The following is a 20,927-nucleotide window of genomic DNA, read 5'->3' as shown; positions in this document are numbered from 1 at the left end:
TTTGACAGCACTAATATATATATATATATATATATATATATATATAAATGTATATATATATATATAATGTATATTGTGTCATTTTGTGTGGATGTCAGTTTACATTTTTATTTTTACATTTATATTGCGTATTTATCTGATTAATCTTATATGTGTGGATGTGTTTTGATTAGTTAGTTTTAGACTTTTTCAAAAACATTGTTAGGGCAATAATATCTTGCAGTATAATTTTTATGTTAGCAGTATGTTTAACAGTATCATCACGATTCGCATTTGAAAAACCCTCACAAAGAACTGACAAGATTAACACTGGATGCCAATCAATAGCCAAAGTCAAATAGAGAAACTTGTAATTGATATAACATGAAATGCAAGTTGCTTCAGTTTAAAGCTTTTCGAAAATCAAATTGATATGATGTATGAGCATGCAAAATGATTGATTTTATGTCTCTGTGTCTCTCTTCCCATCCTGTCTTCCAAATCCTTTTCCTTTCTCAGGTTCCTGGCTATTCTCTGTGTCAGAGTTGGCAGTGCCAGGGGCGGAGGTGGGTCGGATCTCAGCAGCAGATGCCGACTTGGGAGACAATGCCAAGCTGGAGTACACCATACTGGATGGAGAATCAGGGGACACCTTTAACATCTCCGGAGCCAACCAAGAGGCCGTGATCATTCTGAACAAGGTGGGAAGAACGTCCACAGGGCATATGGGGAAATGAAACCCTGCTGAAAAGTCCATCTGAAGCCAGCGTTTTCAGTAATTTGATTCGGTGGTGGTTTGTCTACATCAAACGAGCAGATATGTTTTTTAAAAGCACATTTTATTTGTGTCTATTTGAGGCAACATCTCAACATTCCCATAGAAAATATGTGGACAGAAACTCGACTGCTCACTGTCAGCTAAATATGGCTACAATAGCGAAGGTTGTCATCCAGCATGGTCTTTCTGTTTGAAGCAGGCTGACCGAGAACGTCTTGCTGGCTAAGCTAGTTAAGAAGCCTGGTGGGAACGGCTGCACAATAGTGGTGACCTGCATCCAAAACACAATGCATGCTGGTAACCATCTACACTGGTCTTTTCAGCAGCGAAATGTGTGTATGCGTGTGTGGGCATGGGTTCATAGAAGGTGGGAAGAGATCAGAAGACACCTCATAGAGCAGATGATGTTCCTGATGTAGGAGGGGCAGGTTACTCATTCTGCCAGGTGTCGTGAGGAGATCTGCTCCAGTGGTAGAAAAAAACCTCCAGAAAAGGCCAAAAACGAGTGTCTGTGCTGTATAGGCGATGTGAGTCAATGTTGAATCAGCCCCATCAAAGTCTGTGCAGCCTCTCGCGCTTGTGCGTGTGCGAGACGCTGATCAGACAGGCTGTGAGAGAAAAGAGCGTGATTTACGTTGGCGCGCCGTGTGGTGCATGCCACACGCAGAAGCCCCATGAGACAGCACTCATCTCTGAGAACCCATTTCTTCTCCGATAAAGATTCTGACTGTCATTGTTCGCCTGAGGGCATCTTCACATCACCTGAAACAGCACATGATGTATTAGTAAATTGAAGGAATAGTTCATTCAAAAATTTAAATTCTGTCTACTTACCATCATGTCATTCCAGACCCATATGCTGCTCTTTTTTTCTGTAGGACTCAAAACTAGACGTTTTAAAACTAGAAGAAGCTGATGTCATACAGTGACAGTTATAGTCACCAGGGGCTGTCAAGCTCCAAACAGGACCAAAAACACCATAAAAGTGGTCCATAGGACTCATGCATTATATTCCAAAATGTCTAAAGCTGTATGTTGGGTTTGTGTGAGGAACAGAACAAAATTAAGTCATTTTTACTGATAATCTTGGTGGCAGGCCCCATATATCTGCCTATGCTAAATGTGAGGTTAGACACTTGTGAGTTGGGTTATTTATAAGAAAGCTGTCACTTCTTGTTGGTCCATTCCTAGCATGTGGCTTCCTCCTCCTACGTGCACAAATAGTCAAAACAGGTCATTGCTTATGCAAAAACACTATTTCTATCACCTTAATGCATTCTATCAAGTATACATACGTATATAAAGATATTTTAACAGGTATACATACATTTTATTCATTGCATATCAAATATTTTATAAACTGATATTGTTGACTGACATCTTTTAGTCTCACATTTTATGCTGATCACAAATAACCCATGGGTTAACAGTTAATCCTGTGTATTCATAAACGGATGTTTCACACTATAAATTCCTAAACCCTGGGTTAATTCTCATTTGCATATTTAGGTGTCAATGTCATTGATTGGACGAATGCAGCACGTGACCTGTTTACGTAACAGCTCTAGCATTGCAGCCTTGTATTATTGCAGACTGCAATATAAAAAAGATAAGAATGAAATGACTGTTTATACAATTCACTGTTTCCATAACTGTCCAAAGCACGTGATTATGAGGCATGCGATTGGTCATGCGTTTTTGACTGAAAATATAACAGTTTACAGGTTTGGAACAACATAAGGCTGAGTAAAGCATGACAGAATCTTTATTTCTGTGTGAACTGTCCCTGTAATGGAATCATCATCATATAGAATAATCTCAACTAATCAGGTTTTGAGGTGATGCTCCATGAGATAACGACATTCGTTTTGAACTTCATGTTGCCTGTTTTTTGTTAAAAGGCTTGAAGCCCCATTTCCGAGCTGCCGGGAAGCCAGTTGACTGTGTGTGTGCTCTGTTCAGATCTGGATCCGTGATCAGACACTGGGAAAAGCCAGCACAGTTTTATTGATGCCAATTCAGCTTCCTGGACTCATTTGTGTGTATGTCACAGCGACTGTACTGGGCCCCTGCGATCGTACAAGTTTGTGTGAATGTGTGCATGTGTGTGTGTGTGTGTGTAAATAAAGTAAGGGGGTTTGTAGCTGTGACAGGCCTGGCAGGTGTGGGGAAGTCAGTTTAAAAAAAAAAGCTTTGGCTGCAGGTGAGCCTGGGAGGGATTTTAGGCCAGGGATGTGTTACTGTGATAAGGGAAAAATGGAAAGGGGAAACAGACGGAAAGGAGCAGGAAGATTAAATGAGTGGCCAGAGAGTGGAGACAGTATATAGAGAGATATAGAGACATGGAAGTAAGACATACACTATGAGAAACCATATAAAAGATAAAAACATTAAGGGAAAACTAAAGAGAAAGAAAGAAACTATCATAGTTATGCAGAATTCGCAGTGCTGTACCGCATTGGTGTTGATATCAGGCATACTGAAGATGTTCTGTGAAGTCTTACGCATTCAGTGTTTTGATCAGACATTTTTTTTCTTTTTTTAAACCACACATACAGTAACTGTGAAAAATGTAAAGGCTGTGTCTATTTAAACAAAGTACAAATGGATCCTTTTCACATTGCGGGTTTCAGTAATGAAATACAGTATAGCAGGTTTAACTGCTGTAGGGGTATGTGGGAGACCATAGCAAATGTTATTTTTGTGCGCCTATTTTTTTTTTTTTCAAAACAAAACAAAGACAATATCCACTATTGTATTTCAATGTTTAGTGCAGTACATATACACTACTGTTCAAAAGTTTGGGGTCAGTAAGATGTCTTTGAAGACTTTTATGCTCACCAAGACTGCACTTATGTGATTAAAAATATAGTTAAAACAGTAATATATTGTAAAATATTATTAGACTTGAACTGTTTTCTATTGTAATGCATTTTAAAATGCAATTTATTTATATGATACAAAGCTGAATTTTCAGCTGTCATTACTCCAGTCCTAAGTGTTCCAGTCCAGTGCTTCAGAAATCATTACAATATGCTGATATGGTGTTCAAGATTTTGTATTATTATTAATGCTGAAAGCATTAATAATGTTGTTATTAGGACTATACACAAATAAAAGTAGGCCCTTTGCAGTTTCAAATGATACCTTATTCTTATCTGTACAATCAAAAATGAAGAAGAATTTTTAGTTCTTTTCGCGATCATCAAGAAAATAGGAGACAGACCGCACCAGTGCGGGCTTCGACCCCAGGGGGTTAATATTTTTGTGGAAAATATGATATATATATCATAAATATCTGTAACATTATAAATGTCTTTACTGTCACTTTGGATGAAAAATTTAAAATGGTCATAATTTACTCACACTCACACCGTTTCAAACTTTCTTCTGCTGAACACAAAATAAGATATTTTGACTGTGTGAAGCCCATTGACTTTGCATGGACAAGAAACACTGAGACATTTCTCAATATATCTTCTTTTATGTTCCACAGAAGAACAATAATGTGAGCAAATTATGACAATTTTAATTTTTGAGTCTTACGAGCCTATGAAAATGCCAGCTCTGAGCAATAAAGTGCTAATCTGGGAAATAAAGTGGAAGAGTACTAGAAAGGAAAAAGGGAACGCTTTAGTCGTCTAATGCTTAGTGAAGGAGGAAATGAAAAGGGGGAATTATGGGTAAACAAATGAACTCCTCCCATGTCTCTCCTTGAATTCCTACTTCATCCTTCACTGCACTGATGCTTTATTCGCCAAATCATATTTTCTAAAATTGCTCCCGTGCTACGGTTCTCTCTAATATTCCTGTCAAAAGCATACAGAGACAGTTCCATTGTCCGTCAGGACTCGGAATTCTGGCCAGGACTCCTGACTGCACTGTAAGACACAATGATGGAGATGAAGAACAAGACAAAGACAGAGAAAGTGAACAATGAGTAAAGATATGCAGGTGGGAGTATCTGAAAACAAAGATTGAAGAGGTTAAAAGGGATTTAGCCAGAGAACCCACGCGCAACTAATAGAAAACATGAAAGATACCACTCTAATAGAATTAGAATAAACAAAGCGTAAAATTAGCACTAAGCTCCCCTTTGGTTTCCGGCCCATTAAACAAATATAAAAAACTGCTGAACATTATTTGTCGTGTTTGTGTTTGTGTTTACAGGACCCCGCTCTAGTTTGGCCACCTGCCTATCTCATTCAGAACAGCCGATCGTCATGCCTGCCTCTTGTTTATTTCGCTCCATATCAGAAAGACTGAAGTTGAAGATTTCTTTGAGACAGAGGGAGAGTGAAACATAGTGAAAAGAAAAGAAAGCGTCACAGAGCGAGGAAGAGCTCGCCCCAGGGAGGAAAGTGTTTCCAATAGGAGCAATTTCTGTCATCACAATGCCCGCTATGACCTCTCAGGAACCCATAGAGTTTAGAGCATGTCACTTTTTGCTTAGAGGAGACACGCATAACATTCTCGTACATACAAACAACCTTATATAATACATCTGTTGAAAAGACTGATGACTATATGTAGCATATGTTTTAGACTCTTGGATGCTTAAAGGCATAGTTTAACCCAAAATTAAAGTTCTGTCATCATTTATTTACCCTCTTTTACTTTCTTTTGTCCATAATACATGAAGATATTTTGTTGAATATCTAAGTTGCTTTTTGCTCAAAAATGAATGAGCACTGTGCTCTAATAATGTTTCCAATTGAAACAAAAAAGTGTCCACGTAAACGTGGCTACTGGTTGGACCTGGACAGTCCAAGTCTATATTCTTATTCATATAGAAAAACAGCTTGGATATCTTTATTTGCATACAGAATTTACAAAGAAGGAAATAAGTAATACGCATTTGGAACAGTATATATATTCCTCAATCCTTAAAGTCGACATGAAACGGAAGTTGCAATTGTCTTTTCTTCTCTGCTGTGACGTATATCCGAGTGAAACGGCACCTGAAATGAGAGGGCGGGACTTGATTTCATCCTTCGGGAATTGATTGGATCGTTGGAAGGTGGGGCGTTGCCAACAAAATGGAGGCAGATCTGAATGCCAGTTTGCAGTTAGTTGTGGGGGATTTCTCTCCACTGGATTCACCACCGACACCCAAGCATGAATAAATGTTTTTTTTATCGAGGATGACGATGACGGTCAACGGCACAAAACATGCCTAAATGGCGCGCGAGAGAGACTGCCTGAATGACTGAGCGCGTCCTCCATCAGGTTAAGTCATATTCATGAAAAAAAAAAAAAATTCGTTTGCGATGTTCTAAGAGTAATGTTGTCGTAATATCCTAATATCTTTTCAATGTTTAAGGGTAACGTACTCCCTTATGACTGGTGTCAGTGCTATAAAGTGAAGCATCAGCTTCAGCTTTTCCCCCCGTCATTTATTCCAAACTCACTCACTGCAGCTGCTGGCAGTTCCAGATAGCTCCGCCCTTGCGCCATAGCTCGTGACCGGAAGAGTAGAGGAGTCGTTTTGAGGGGGAGGGGAGGGAAACGTTTTTGATTAAAGATTGCGAGGGCACATGAATTTAAAAAAAATTATGAAGTGCACAGATAAATTATTTATTATAAACACTACAGTGTTCCATCAAAAAATAAGAATTGTCAATTTTGATTTCATGCCGACTTTAAGCTTAACCAGCAAGATCAACCAACACAGACTAGCATGGAAACTCATCTCTAAGCTGATCATTTTGACAGAGACAGGTACAAACCCTTTCTTTCTTTCACACATACTGACTACCCTCATTTACACATGACCGTTGCTCCCTCTGTGTTAATATTGCCCTGAATTACAAACCATGTGATGACAAAAAAGGAGCACATTATAAAAATGAAAGGTACTGAAGAAAGAAGCCTTTTGCAGATAAGAAGAAGAGACCTTTGATGTGCAGATAAAAAGGACAAAGCCCAAGGCTGAGTGTGTGAATGGGTCAGTCAGGCCCTTTTTGGTAAGCTAGGTCATGCCTGCCTGTCTGAGAAGAAACTGTTTCCATGTAAAGCTGCACTGCGACCTCTCTCCCTCCCTCGCTCACTCATTTCATCTCAGCAGTGCTGGGTTTCTCTCTGCAGAGTCTCCCTCGCTCCCTCTCTCCCCTGAGGGATGTTAGTCATGTGCTGCGGTCATTTCTGCGCTTTAAAAACCTAGGGTGGAGCGGCGCTTTAGAAATTCATTGATTCTCAAACAGTGCAAAAACTCTTTGTCCTTGAGAAAAATGCCTTGAGCTGGGGATTAAGGAAAGGAACAAAGTGTAAATCTGTAGGTTTCATTTTGGGGAGGTGCTACTCTGTGTGCCTGAGTATTGTGAGTATTTAAAAGTTTAGTTCACAACTCTGCCATCATTTATTCACCTTTAAGTCGTTCCAAACCACGTTTGACTTTCTTTTCTTTCGTGGAACATAAAAGGAGAAATTTTGAATAATTTACCAGCCACTCATTTTTGCATGCAATTACAATGAATGGGAGATTTAAAGCTTGAAAAATGACACAAATCAGCGTAAAAGTAATCCATACCATTTGTGTGCAATAAAGACTTATGTTTTGCTTTGCTTAACGAGTAGATTGACATTTATATAATTATTCACTCTTAATCTTCCTCTCCAGAGAGCTGTTGACTGATGTGATCAATTGAGTCTGTGAGTTGAACTGGAGAATCAGACCAATTCGTATATGAATCATTCAGGCCAGGCGTGTTTTGTGCATTGGATCAACCGATTCCTTGAAAAGATTCGATTCGAAAGTGTCATTTATTCAAGTCGAGTTGAGTCAGATTTGTCAGGGCTTTTCTCAATACATTTAAGGAAAGTCGATATACAATGATGGTACAAATCATCTTCTGAAATTAGATCCGGTTGTATTAACTTATGCAGGAATCGTACTACTTATAAACTCGCACGAATGCACTCTAGCGTCCCTTACGGAAATTAACCATGGTTTTACCACAAATAAAGCAAAAAAAACATGGTTACTAGTTAAACCATGGTAACCACAAATTAACCATGGTTTTGCTACACTAATCATAGTTTAACCATGGTATCTGTAGTAAAACTGTGGTTATACAAATGGTAATCAATACGCCAAAAAAAAAAACATGGTGACTACACTTTTGCAAAAATAAAATCATGGTTAATTTTCGTAAGGGGTGTATCAGAAGTGAGACACATGACACTTTTGTGAAAAACCTGTTTCTCACATAAGGCTATTGTATGGCTTCAGAAAAGTTATAAAATAAGCGGTATGGAAGACTTTTAATCATACTTAGAAAGTCCACCATAATTACATTAATTTTATTCACTTTCATTGCAGTGTGCAGGACATTCTTCAGGAATTTTATTTTGTGTATTGCACGGAAGAAAGTAAGTCATACACAGTTGGAAACGATGTGAGGATGAGTAAATGATGACAGAATTTTAATCTTTGGGTGAACTATTCGTTTAACATTTTGTCCCCACGCTGGCATTACACAGCATTATTCACTGTTCTTAGACTAATCAACACAAAGTGAATTTTCAGAGGCATAATTATCCAGACAGAACGGCGTGTGTGTGTTTGTGTGGGCTGGTGGGTGGCATGCTGCTCTGATTAAGCGTATGCAGATTGCTGGAAGTCTGTGTTTATGTGTTTGAGCGTGTGTGTGTGTGTGTGTGTGTGTGTGTGTGAGAGAGAGAGAGAGCTGCATTACATAGGGTTATGATGGAAGAGGCCTGTGTACATTTGAATATTTAATATGCCGGCAATAGATCCACATCTGTGATCTCTTGTGGCAGTGTTGTACAACCAACTGTCCTTAAAGTGACTGATGCTAAAGTAGCATTAAACACCTTTTTGTAAGGGTAGTCCTATAGTCCTATACAGCTTTCCAACAGTGCCACCTAGTGGTGCAACAATTTGAAGGTTTGAGCTGAGTGATTGACATTTCCTTCCTTTGCAAATAAATAGGATGCTATGAATTAAACATAGGCCGGTGGACATGATTTTCCTCTTGTAAATATCTGCGATGCAGAATTGAAGATTGCAGGTTCAAATCTTGCATTATATTTACATTTATGCAGTGCATGCATCACTTAGGCAAAATTTGTACCCGGATGTGTGTTCCCTGAGAATCAGACTCATGACCTTGCTGTTGTTTGTTTCGTACATTGTGTCGGTTTTAGAAACAGCTGTGGATGCTGTAAATCTGACTTCCCTTAGTTATTCTCACTTTAACCGTGTAGCTAATCCACGGTCATCAACCTGTGGTGCTGTCCAGATTATCGGTTTGTTTTCTCTCTGAGAGGAGAGATTGCGTTAATCTTCTCTGAGACAAAGAGGGAGAGATTGAAAGAAATCGTGATTGAAGGAGCAATGAAGGACTGTGGGAAAAAGAGTAAGAATTATAGTGAGTAGGAAAAGAATTGGAGGGATAGAATGTTTTGAACCAGTGTTGATGTCAAGGTGGAATATTGAATCCAAACCTGGTTTTTGGACTTGAAGATGTGGGCTTGTAAGGTTTAAAAACTCAAGGAATGAATGGGAGACTGAGGAGGGAGTGCAGGGAAGCAGTACATTGTTAGAATGTAGTGTGTAAATTGCTTCAAAGCTAATATGGGTTTAACGCCCCAGAGTCGTATTAAAACACAAGGGAGAGGGAGAGAAAGAGAGCGGCTGTGAATCAGGTGTCAGGAAGACAACCTGATTCAAGACTGCCTGTCACCTTTGAATGAATGCAGTTGCGCACATACATTTGCATGCAAAAGACATGCAGAGGACAAATCGAAGGATTTCGAGCACAGAGCCAACATGTGTGTGCACAGAAAGAAAAACAGGGCGAAATCAGAAATTCACAAAGAGAATAGATCCAAATACCCACACGAGCACATACACACATATATGCAGTGGCATACCGCCAGTCTTGAGGGCAAACCATGAATTTGTGACTGTATTTGTGAGCATTTGCGTGGGGGTAAAATAGTATGGAGACAGATGATGCTATTGTCATTTTGAGCAATTTAGCCCAATGTTCAATTGTATTCATTTAGACTTTTTGTCTCAGTGATTTAATTTATCCTTTTGTGAGATGGATTTATTATTTTTGTGTTGTAGTGCTTTGGGAATGAGAGACATATTTTAAATAAAGTTATATATATATATATATTTATTCCATGGTCTGTCTGAATAAAAAAGAGAGACGCGCAGAAGCAGTCTTTTCTGTTCACCAAAGAATCTTGGGGGAACATGTATCATGATTTTCACAAACATATTAAGCGGCACAACTATTTTTAACATTGATAATAATAAGAAATGTTTCTTGAGCTCCAAATCAGCATACTAGAAAGATTTCTGAAGGATCATGTGAAAATCAATGAATGATGCTGAAAAATCAGTTTTGCCATCACAGGAATACATTTGATTTTAGAATAAAATAACACAATATTGCTGTTTTTACTGTATTTTTGATCAAATAAAGGCAGCCTTGTTGAGCATAAAAAACAATTATGTAAATAAATAAACTAAACTTTTTAATGTTAGTGTACATATTTTCCTCGAAGCTACGTCTATCTCATTTCAGATCTCTCCAAAGATCAAATGCTTGAAAAGTTATATGATCTGCCATATGGCGTTATGGAATATAGCCGAATAGTGGACCATATATAGAGAGCCTAATTAATTTCCCATAATTGCTATTCCACTGGAGAGTGATTTAAAAGAGAAATTGGAAAGTGAAAGTGGAGAGAGAAGGAGAATTTACTGATTTAACCTTCAACTACACTTTGGATAAAAGCATCTTCTAAATATAAAAAAATAGTCCCCTAACTAGACCAGCATGAAACTAGCATAAAGCAGCCTGTGAATTCAATTCAGGCTGGTCTTTAGAGGCAGGTTTATTATAAACAGGCGTGAGAGAGAGATGAGTGTGTATTCTAGATGTCAGTATCAGACCGCCGCTCACTAGGAGGGGCGTAGAGCGTGTGATGGAGTGATGAGAAAGGGAGGGAGGGAGACTGAGTGATTGAGTATGTGAGAGAGGAAGGGATGGGGTGATGAGTGTGTGCTCACAGTGTAAGTGACATCTCTCCTCCTCAGACAGATTGTCTCTCTCTGCCTCTAATGGGTTCCTGTTAGGAACCTTTTCTCTCCATTTATCCCTCCTCCTCTCTCTTGGCTTGACTCTCTGTCCCTTTTTTTTGTCTCTTTCTCTCTTTCTCACCTTCATTTCTGTTCAACTGTCCCCTACCTACTGAGTCATTTTAAATCTTTAATCTTTCTTTCTTGTTGCACGTTATAGATTCATAGCAGAGTGTGTATTGGTCTATATGAGCAGGTACACTATTGTTCGAATGATTGGGGTTGGTAAGATTGTTTAAAATGTTTTTGAAAGAAGTCTCATTATCCTCCCCAAGGCTGCATCTATTTTCATATATTTTTGCAATTTAAAATAGCTGTTTTTTTATTTTAATATATTTGAAAATTTAATTTATACCTGTGATGGCAAAGCTGATTTTTCAGCAGCCATTACTCCAGTCTTCAGTATCACATGATCCTTCATAAGTCATTTTAATAGGCTGATTAGGTGCTCAAGAATCGTATTCTTATTGTTATCAATATTAAAAACAATTGTGCTGCCTAATAATTTTTGTGGAAACCATGATACTTTTTTTCACAATTCTTTGATGAATACAAAGTTCAAAATAATTTATTTGAAATAGTTTTTTGCAACATTATAAATGTCTTTACTGTCACTTTGGATCAATTTAATACATCTTTGCTAAACAAAAGTATTTATTTAAAAGTAAAAAAAAAAATCTTGCTTACCCCTAAACCTTTTGAATCATTTGTATATAATGCAACAGTTGTGTGCTTCCAACTTTGTGGCAACAGTTTGGGGAAGGCCTTTTTTGTTCCAGAATGACAATGTCACTGTGCACAAAGTAGCGGCGGACTGGTCATCTGGAGCACCGGGACTTTTCCCGGTGGGCCGCTGTACAATGTGGGCCGGCCCATTGCTTAAATATATATAAAGAATGAATTATAGTAAGTGTACGTAGACTATATTCCTCCATCGGCCCAGATGAATGGCCCGCGCGGCCCATTAGAGTAAAAAATTCTAATTAATTTAACGTAAAATAATAATATGAAATATTACACTTAAAATTGGTTTTCTATTAAATATATTTTACAATGTAATTTATTCCTGTGATCAAAGCTGAATTTTCAGCATCATTGCTACAGTCTTCAGTGTCACATGTTCCTTCAGAAATCATTCTAATATGCTGTTTTGCTAATTATTATCAGTAATTATTTGTGATCAGTTAAGCTATTACTAATGGTTTTCATTATCAATAGGCCTACTGAAAACTGTTTTCACTTAATATTTTTGTGGAAACTGTGATACTTCAACTTTTTCATGATTATTTGATGAATACAAAGTTAAAGAACAGCATTTATTTGAAATATAATTCATTTGTAATAATATAAATAACTTTACTGTCACTTAAATCAATTTAATGCAACCTTGTTGAATTCAAGTATTAAAGGGATAGTTCACCCAAAAAAGAAAATTTTATGTTTATCTGCTTACCCCCAGGGCATAATTGCGAATAACATGCCTTACCTTAACACAGAGTCCAGCGTTTATATTTTTTCTACGAATCTTTGAGTTAACGTACTAAACATGAGTGGAATTTGCACCGCAGCGCCCCCACACCTTGATGCTCATGACAAGAATAGCATGTATAGTTATCTTTATTGAAGTGAATTAGGTTTAAATCGCCGTCATGCATGAATGAATGATATTTTTGCAATTTTACACATAATAATCCACGATGATCACATTACACAAAACTGAAATTGCACGTCAAAATAACACATTGTCAATATTTTTTGAGACCCCCCAAAATTTCACAAATCACGTTTTCAGGGGAGCCCATGTCTTATTAAGGGGAGCCGAGCTCCCCCGTAGTTCGCACCCTGCATATTAATCATGCTTTATCTGGCTGAATTGTGTAAGCGTGTTCACGAGCCGCAGGGTTTCATTTGGTTTTGTTTGTGTGTTTTTTTGACTCCCAAAGCCATGATTCCCATCCACTTACATTATAAGACTGATAGACTGCAACTGTTTGAGTTCAAAATCTTCGTTTGTGTTCTACTGAAGAAACAAAGTCACCTACATCTTGGATGCCCTGGGGGTAAGCAGATAAACATCACATTTTCATTTTTGGGTGAACTATCCCTTTAATTTATACATATATATATATATTTTTTTGAATTACCCTAGACTAAATGGTATCACATTTTCCATAAAAATGTGAGGCAGCCCAACTGTCTTCAACACTGATAAAAATCTGAAATATTTCTTGAGCAGAAAATCAGCATATTAGAATGATTTCTAAAGGACCAATAGAAAGGCACCATAAAAAACAGTCCACATTCTGCACTACATTCCAAGTCTTTTAAGCAGAGCATTGTGTCATATGGACTGATATTATGGTAGGTATTTAACGTTAGTGATATTAAACTGTCCCTCAAAAAGAGATGTGTAAAAATTATTCTAAATTATTTACTATTTGTCATATAAACCAGAAATGACTAATTATAATGTAAAAAAGTATGCCAGTCATTCATTAATGTTAATTATAATAATTTCAATAATAAAAAAAATAGATAGCATTTTTATTTCTGAATTGTGTTATATGTTAGCTGGTGGGTTTATGGTGTGGTGTGTTGTGGACCGAAAATGCCGGGCCCTGATCCTGCTAATATCATGGCCAACCTCATCAGAGAGCGTGATTGCATTTCAAGAGACTCTGATAATCACAAAACCCTGTAATTAAAGTCTGTCAAATTAGGCTATTCTTGGAATACCGTACAGTGGCTTGTAGTTCAGAAACAAAGTCATTGTCGACAGGGCTGGGGTGTGACATTGACATGCCCTGGGCATGGATTATTGCTGAAAGCAACTCAGCAAAACTAGCTTGTGGTTTAGACAGATCTGGTGGGTTTATGGTGTGGTGTGTTGTGGACCGAGTGTGGTGGGCTGCTCTGTGCCAGAAAGTCCAGGGCCACTTTTTAGCCCCAGTCCGCCCCTGGCACAAAGTGCATAAAGAATGATTTGCCGAGTCTGGTGTGGATGAACCTGACTGACTTGCACAAAGCCAAGACCTGAACCTAACTGAACACCTTTGAGGTGAATTGAAACGCAGACTGTGTGCCAGTTCTCATAGCCTAGCATCAGTGCCTGACCTCACTGACAATGGGAGCAAATCCCTGCAGCCATGTTACGTCTAATAAAAAGCCTTCAGAGAAGCTGTTCTTGCAGAAAAGTGAAGGATTAATGGCTTTGTTTTGAAACTAAATTAGAGTAATGCAAGTATAATTAATTAATAACCCTTCTGTATCATACTTGATATGTATTTTCATATTTTTTTCATATTTTCCCTCCTCAATTATGAGTGCTACATGAGCCAAAAAAGCCTGTTGTATTAAATATGATAAATAAAAAAAGTTTTTTTTTTCATTTGAAATATTTCAATATTTGCCTTTTTCGGTCTTAAAAATAAAACGATGTCATCGTTTATTAACCCTCAAGCAACTTTAGACCCGACTTTCTTTTTACTGCTAATTCTTTGTACACGTCGGTGAACTACAATTGAGTTAATTACCTCTATGAATGACTTCTTGAGGTCTCTTGACCATAATCCAAGATCATTGCCTGTAGTTTTGAGACCCAGGCCAAGATACCAAGTAATGAATCCCAGACCATGTTTATGAGAGTCCTTAAGATGAAGAGTCCAACTCTGGTGTGATAGAAAGTGGCAGAGATTTGTAGTGACCACAGTGACCCGATGTCCTCCAGTCAGCACAGTTTAATTCAGCTCATTTCAGTCTGTCCTTCAGCCTGTCAGAGGAAACCGAGGCCAAACACATTGTGTGCCCCACTGACTCCTTCCAACCTCAACTTGGTCTTGCATTAGGAGAGAGTGGCCAAGTGTGTGTGAACGTGTGTGTGTGTGTGCAGATGAATAGAGGATAACAAAAGTGACCGTCATAATGAGCCAGTCATTTCTGACTTCTTTGAGACCCAATCCAGCTGCTCTTGCCAAAACCAGCCCATTACCCATTCCTGGTGTGCCAGCTTCACACACAACCCTCCCAGTGCCAGATCCAGATCCAGATCCCATGACTCGTCACAATACAATAAATGCCGGGCCCTGATCCTGCTAATATCATGGCCAACCTCATCAGAGAGCGTGATTGCATTTCAAGAGACTCTGATAATCACAAAACCCTGTAATTAAAGTCTGTCAAATTAGGCTATTCTTGGAATACCGTACAGTGGCTTGTAGTTCAGAAACAAAGTCATTGTCGACAGGGCTGGGGTGTGACATTGACATGCCCTGGGCATGGATTATTGCTGAAAGCAACTCAACAAAACTAGCTTGTGGTTTAGACAGCTTCATTGATTATAGTCAGAGCGATCCACTTTTATTTACTGCTCACTTCAAGTTTAAACTGCATGTCAAAGATCCATCTGCACCACATTTTCATTTCCACAGCATTTTCCACTTGCATAGCAAACTGGCTGCTTTATTTACTATCCCATCAGTTTCTATCCACTGTAATTTAACAGCCTTTCCAGGTCATGCAGTTGCTATCGTAGGAGCATATATTACAAACACAAGCAACATCACCAAAAGCATATAAATTTGATTAAGTATTATCATAGCAGATGGGTTTCTTTCTTGCTTCGCTCCAAGAATTGTCTTCATGTTGTTAAGTTCAGTTTCTATCGCCCTTTTGCATCTTATAGTAAGTAAATTTATTTTACTTTTTATTTTCCTGTAATATATTCTGTTGGTTGAAGTTTTAATGTTGTTTGAAACTTGCTGGCTTAAATTATGCAAGGATTTTCCCTCACACTGAGCAGCATTATTGATATTTATTGATATATTGATATGTATTATTAATATAATTATAATTATTTTATATTATTGTTATTTTATAATTATTATAATTAATGTTTTAATCAACATTAATATTTATATGCTAATATTTCATATTAATATATCAATCAATTATATGTATTGTGACAATTATTGTGTATTAATAAACATTAATAATAAATAAGTTATGCTGTATTTCATATATTTTATACATGAATGTACATAATGTATATCGTTTATACATTTATTATATTATAATATTATTAAATAATAATTATAGTTGGAATAATTATAATTATAGAATAATTATAGTTATAGGAATAATTATAGTTGCTTGGTTATTGGCATAAACAATCATTATTAAAATAATAATAATTAATAAAAAATAAAGCAAAAACGGTCATAGTAAATATGCACCCTTGCTCAGTGTTATTTTGGTATTATTTATATATTATAATTTAATTTATTAATATTTTGAATATTTGTATTTATATTTATATATTCTTTTATGTTTTAATTTAATTTTTGTTTTAGTAATTATGTGCTTTTGTCATTTTTTTTTTTGATCTACCTTTATTTTTATTTCCGTTTTAATATTTCAGCTTGAATTTATTTCTTGGATTTTTTCATGTAATATTTATATTGTATTTTTTTTTGCCATTTAACAAAAACAACTAGTCTAAGTTTTATTTAGAGTGCTTTCACACTTGGCTCGCTTGCCTGGTCCGAACCCGAGTTCGATCCCCCTGCCTGCCCCCGCTGGACTGCGTTCTTTATCAAATAATACGTCATTAATAGCGGCTCACTTCCGGGATTGGGCACGATTGCGTTCACATCAGCAGCGAACCGTACCGGAGTTCACATGAACTGTACCCCAGACCACCCTTTTCAAGCAAACTCGAGTACGGTTCGCGGGTGCGCACCCGAGCTCGGAAGACAGCGTTCACATCATCCAAACGAACCGAACTCTGATGTCAATCGAACCAGGGTGCGCCCCAAAAGTGCTTGTGTGAAAGCACCCTTAGCAATAACAACACTGCAGTTTCTGCAGTTCACCAGGGCCCCCTGCTGGTTTGAGCAAAAGTCCAATAGAGCCATTTAATAATCTATCAGTGATTATTTAATGTGTGCAGTATGGGCTGTGACATGTGGTTATTTATGTTGTTGGACCATTGGTTTTGTTTCCAAAGCTTCGGTACATAACGGCACTTACGTCTGTCTTACGAATGTACTGAAAATGCTCTAAAGAATGCTGAAGGCAAACAGAAATGAAATATACAGCTCTCTGTTTGCAGCGCGTCAGTCACGCTTGGCTGGAAAGTGAGTAAAACACACACACAAATAATATCAAATATAATTTTATTACCCTGCTGGTTTGAGCAAAAGTCCAATAGAGCCATTTAATAATCTATCAGTGATTATTTAATGTGTGCGGTATGGGCTGTGACATGTGGTGAGTGTGATATGTTCAGTTGTGGTGCTCATGTGGACAGTATGAGCATTTCGGTCTTGTCATTATGTTTATGTTTCATAATCATGTTTTTGTTTGGTTTACAGGCAGTGGACTATGAGAGCCGCAGCTCTTACTCTTTCTCAGTGGAGGTTCTGAACCCCATCGTGGACCCTCGGTTCCTTCGGCGTGGGCCCTTTAAAGACCGTGCTTCGATCAGAGTGGCCGTGCTAGACGCAGATGAGCCCCCTCGTTTCTCACGGGCACGCTACCGAATGGATGTGTCTGAGAACTGCCCACCGGCCTGCACAGTGGGACGGGTCAGCGCCGTGGACCCAGATACGGGGCTCACAAACAACATCAGGTACAGGCTGCATACTTACACTACACTGAATGTAGTGTTTGTAGTATTTATTAAATGTAGTATATGAAAGTATTTATTAGTACTGTTAAGTTCTGTATAAAATGACTTCATGCACCATCTTGGATGAAAATATTCACTGAGCTCATGGACCCTTTTCACATTTCCGGGGTTCTCAGAAGCAGAAGTCGTCATAATTTGCTAACCTCTATAGTGTAGTTTTATTTTAGTATCACTGAGATACTATTATAGTTATTATTGATATTTTATTTTAATAAAAATAAAAATATATATTTTTATATTTTATTTATATATTTTCTATATTTTTTATATTATTTTATTTATGTATAATATTTGTATTCTATTTTCATTTTAATTTTGGTCAGTCATTTTGCATGCGCGCGATCTGAGTTTTGTGGAGAAAATGTTTGTTTCACAAAGAAAAAATTATTTTGAGCGCACAAAAATCAATTTTGCAAATAAAAATAAGTTTTTGGATGTGTGCAAACCTTCTCTTTTGCGCATGCTTCGTTTCAGCTTGCTCACCTGATGCCCCTACTAAGCCGCTGCAATGGAGCAGCTCTAATGCTATTAAATTAAAGATGATGTACCATAGAGCAAAAAAAAACTGAACAGTGAAAGTAACAAAAACTTGAAAAAATACATTTTAATGGGCATAATTAAGTGTGAAAATAACCGAAGAATATACAGTCAAACCTAAAATTATTCAGAGACCAGATATAATTTTTATATTTTTTTACTAGTGGGTGCAGGACACTATAGTTCATTTATGTAAGTGAGGATAGCAAAATAAAGTAAACTGTGACAAATCATACCCAAAAATTATTCATACAGTGGACTACCAGTAAAACTGATACAAATTTGGGACCAAAAATTATTCAGACCGAGTCTGGGATGAAGTTCAGGTTTGCATGAACCTGGATGACAGCATGCCCAGGAGACTACAGGCTGTCATTAAGGCTAAGGGTTGTGCGACTAAGTATTGATAGTTGTGTAAATACTGTCATAATAACAGCCGTCTGAATAATTTTTGGTTGATTGTAATCCATTACATACCTTTCTATCCAAAAACTTATTTTAAATGCAAAATTGATTTTCGTGCTCTCGAAATACTTTCTTCTTTGCGACACTAACATTTTCTCCACAAAATTCAGTTCGCTCGCGTGCAAAACACACTTTTGCGCGCTCAAAATATGATATTTTGCAAGCAGAATTGTGGCAGAGATGTAATCCCATAGGCCAGAGCACAGTTCAGTTGGGCTCGGGCGCAGTACGCATGTAGTGTGAGCGCTAACCGCATCCGAGTGCGGAACTTCTGATACGTGAAGCATGATTGCGTGGACATTTCGGAGCGGCAAAGGTGATAGATCTGTAAAGCAATATATTGTGAGAGGGCCGTGTGTTACCGCGTCCCAAACGACTCAAAATAATAAACCACAAAGTTAACAAAATGATGCACTCCAAATGTGCTGAGCGAAAACGCTTCTCTGCTGTCTTCACGTGCTATCGGAAACTTCCTATTTCCCACTTATTGATTACGAGCACGTTGCATTCTTTTGTTAAAAATAACAGTGAACAGTGGTCTGTGAATGTTGATACTTAGCCTAAATAATTTTATCGGGAGCATTCATGTGAGTGCTGCTGCAGTCTTAATCGCATTTAGGCCCACCCCCAAATGCTCATTGGTTGAAACACGTGATGACTCCCATCCCAAGCCAGTACTGATCAACATCCCACCCCTCCTGTGACCCATGGTTTGTCTGTGTATTTAGAGCCAGTGAGCAACGGACTTTCAAAATAATAATAATAAGGAAAAAAACTGCGTTAATGTGCGATTAAATAATTGTCGGCATTAATTAATGAATGCGTTAACGCGATAATAACGCGTTAACTTGCCCAGCCCTATTATATATATATATATATATGTGTGTGTGTGTGTTTAGGTATTTATTTATTTATTTTTAGGAAAAATTCACAATAGCATATCTCAAGAGATGGATCACTTTGGTCAGAAGAGAGAAAGATGTCAAATTAGCCGTTATTAGAAACACCCACACAGCAGTGATAACTGTAATTAATTAATTCTAATGTAATAAAACACAAAGTATAGTGTCATAAATGTACATTACATCTTTTAAAAATGTAAATATAAAAAACTGCTAAATTCGTTAAGTTATTAACAGTGGAAACACACACTGCTTTAGAATTTGGCTCTAGTGAGGAATCTAAAAAGGCAGCATAATTTTGCTGCCTGTTGTTTGCAACAGCCTTCGCATCAGGAACGTGCCTGGGATGCTTAAAGCAGCCGCCCGGGTAGAGAGCTTATTAGGCTTTGGAACAGAGCCATGATGTCATTAATTATTATTGTGTGCTATTTTGTGTCCTGTGTTAAAACTCTTCAAAACATTATCACAGAACTCAGGCTATTCATGTTACAAGACGTGTTTGCTTGTTTCCACATGGAAAAGTCCAATGATCAATATTCATCCCAGTGAACTACAGTTATTTTAACCATGCCTTGCTAGGGATCTGAGGATTCTTACTTTGCCAATCACGGCTCTATTGTTTTCCGCCGCTGGGCTTAAAGTAGCTCCTGAATGACAGATTTTCTGATGAGCCGGGGCTTCATGCATCTGCTCACCTCTTGTGTATGCCAAACGCTTCTCCCTCTCCATTTGTCTTTTTTATCTTCTATCTCCCTCAGGTTCTCCATCGATCCTCAGTCTGACCCAGAAGCTCTGTTCCGCATCACTCCAGACACCGGGCTCATCACTACAGTGACCGAGCTGGACCGTGAGCACGAGCAGTGGCATAATATCACCATCATTGCCACACAGAGAGGTACATACACACAGTCACAGCATTAGGGAAGTAGTGAGCTACAGTAAGCTACAAATAAAAGGCTACTTAATTATCCAGTTATACAGTTATATAATTTATATAATTGGATGAATATCCATATATAGTTGTCCGGTTATATAATATAATCAGAGCTCAGAAGTTTCTGAATCATTGAATGAGTGTATCTTGATTAGGGTGACAGCATTACATTTACACATAACATAGTTTAATACAACAACAGCAAAAATAGAATATAGTTAAATATTACTAGAATATTGCTAAATATAGCCTATCTATAATATCTAAAAGTAGTGACTTTTGCACATCATTTTTATTTTAGTATTATTTATATACTATTTTTTTTTTTTATATTTAGAATTAGCTTTTATTTTTAGATTTTTAGTTTTCCATTTTTATATGCAGGCCTAAATTTTTATATAGCTTTAATTTGCTTTCATTTCAGTTTTTTTTTTCCAGTTTCAGCCAAGGCAACATTCATTCAATTTTTATTGGAAAGTTTTTCATTTTAGTTTATTTCAGCTTTATTTAAGTAAAATGTTTAG

The 20,927-nt window shown here is 37.5% G+C and overlaps 1 protein-coding gene across 1 annotated transcript in view; it reads left to right on the top strand.

Moving 5' to 3' along the window:
* The window catches only part of LOC107738201 (cadherin-2-like), a gene marked incomplete at its 3' end in the record, with an annotated part of 153,257 nt that overhangs the window by 120,193 nt on the left and 12,137 nt on the right, over positions 1–20,927 (top strand). The window contains exons 6-8 of the mRNA XM_016549937.1: positions 499–680; positions 17,249–17,505; positions 20,228–20,364. Coding sequence (XP_016405423.1) covers positions 499–680; positions 17,249–17,505; positions 20,228–20,364 — 576 coding nt within the window. The remainder of the gene's footprint in view (positions 1–498; positions 681–17,248; positions 17,506–20,227; positions 20,365–20,927) is intronic.

This window comes from Sinocyclocheilus rhinocerous, unplaced genomic scaffold, assembly GCF_001515625.1.
Source record: "Sinocyclocheilus rhinocerous isolate Xijiao unplaced genomic scaffold, SAMN03320098_v1.1 scaffold254, whole genome shotgun sequence".
NCBI lineage: Eukaryota > Metazoa > Chordata > Actinopteri > Cypriniformes > Cyprinidae > Sinocyclocheilus > Sinocyclocheilus rhinocerous.
This window is presented reverse-complemented; position numbering and strand designations above follow the sequence as displayed.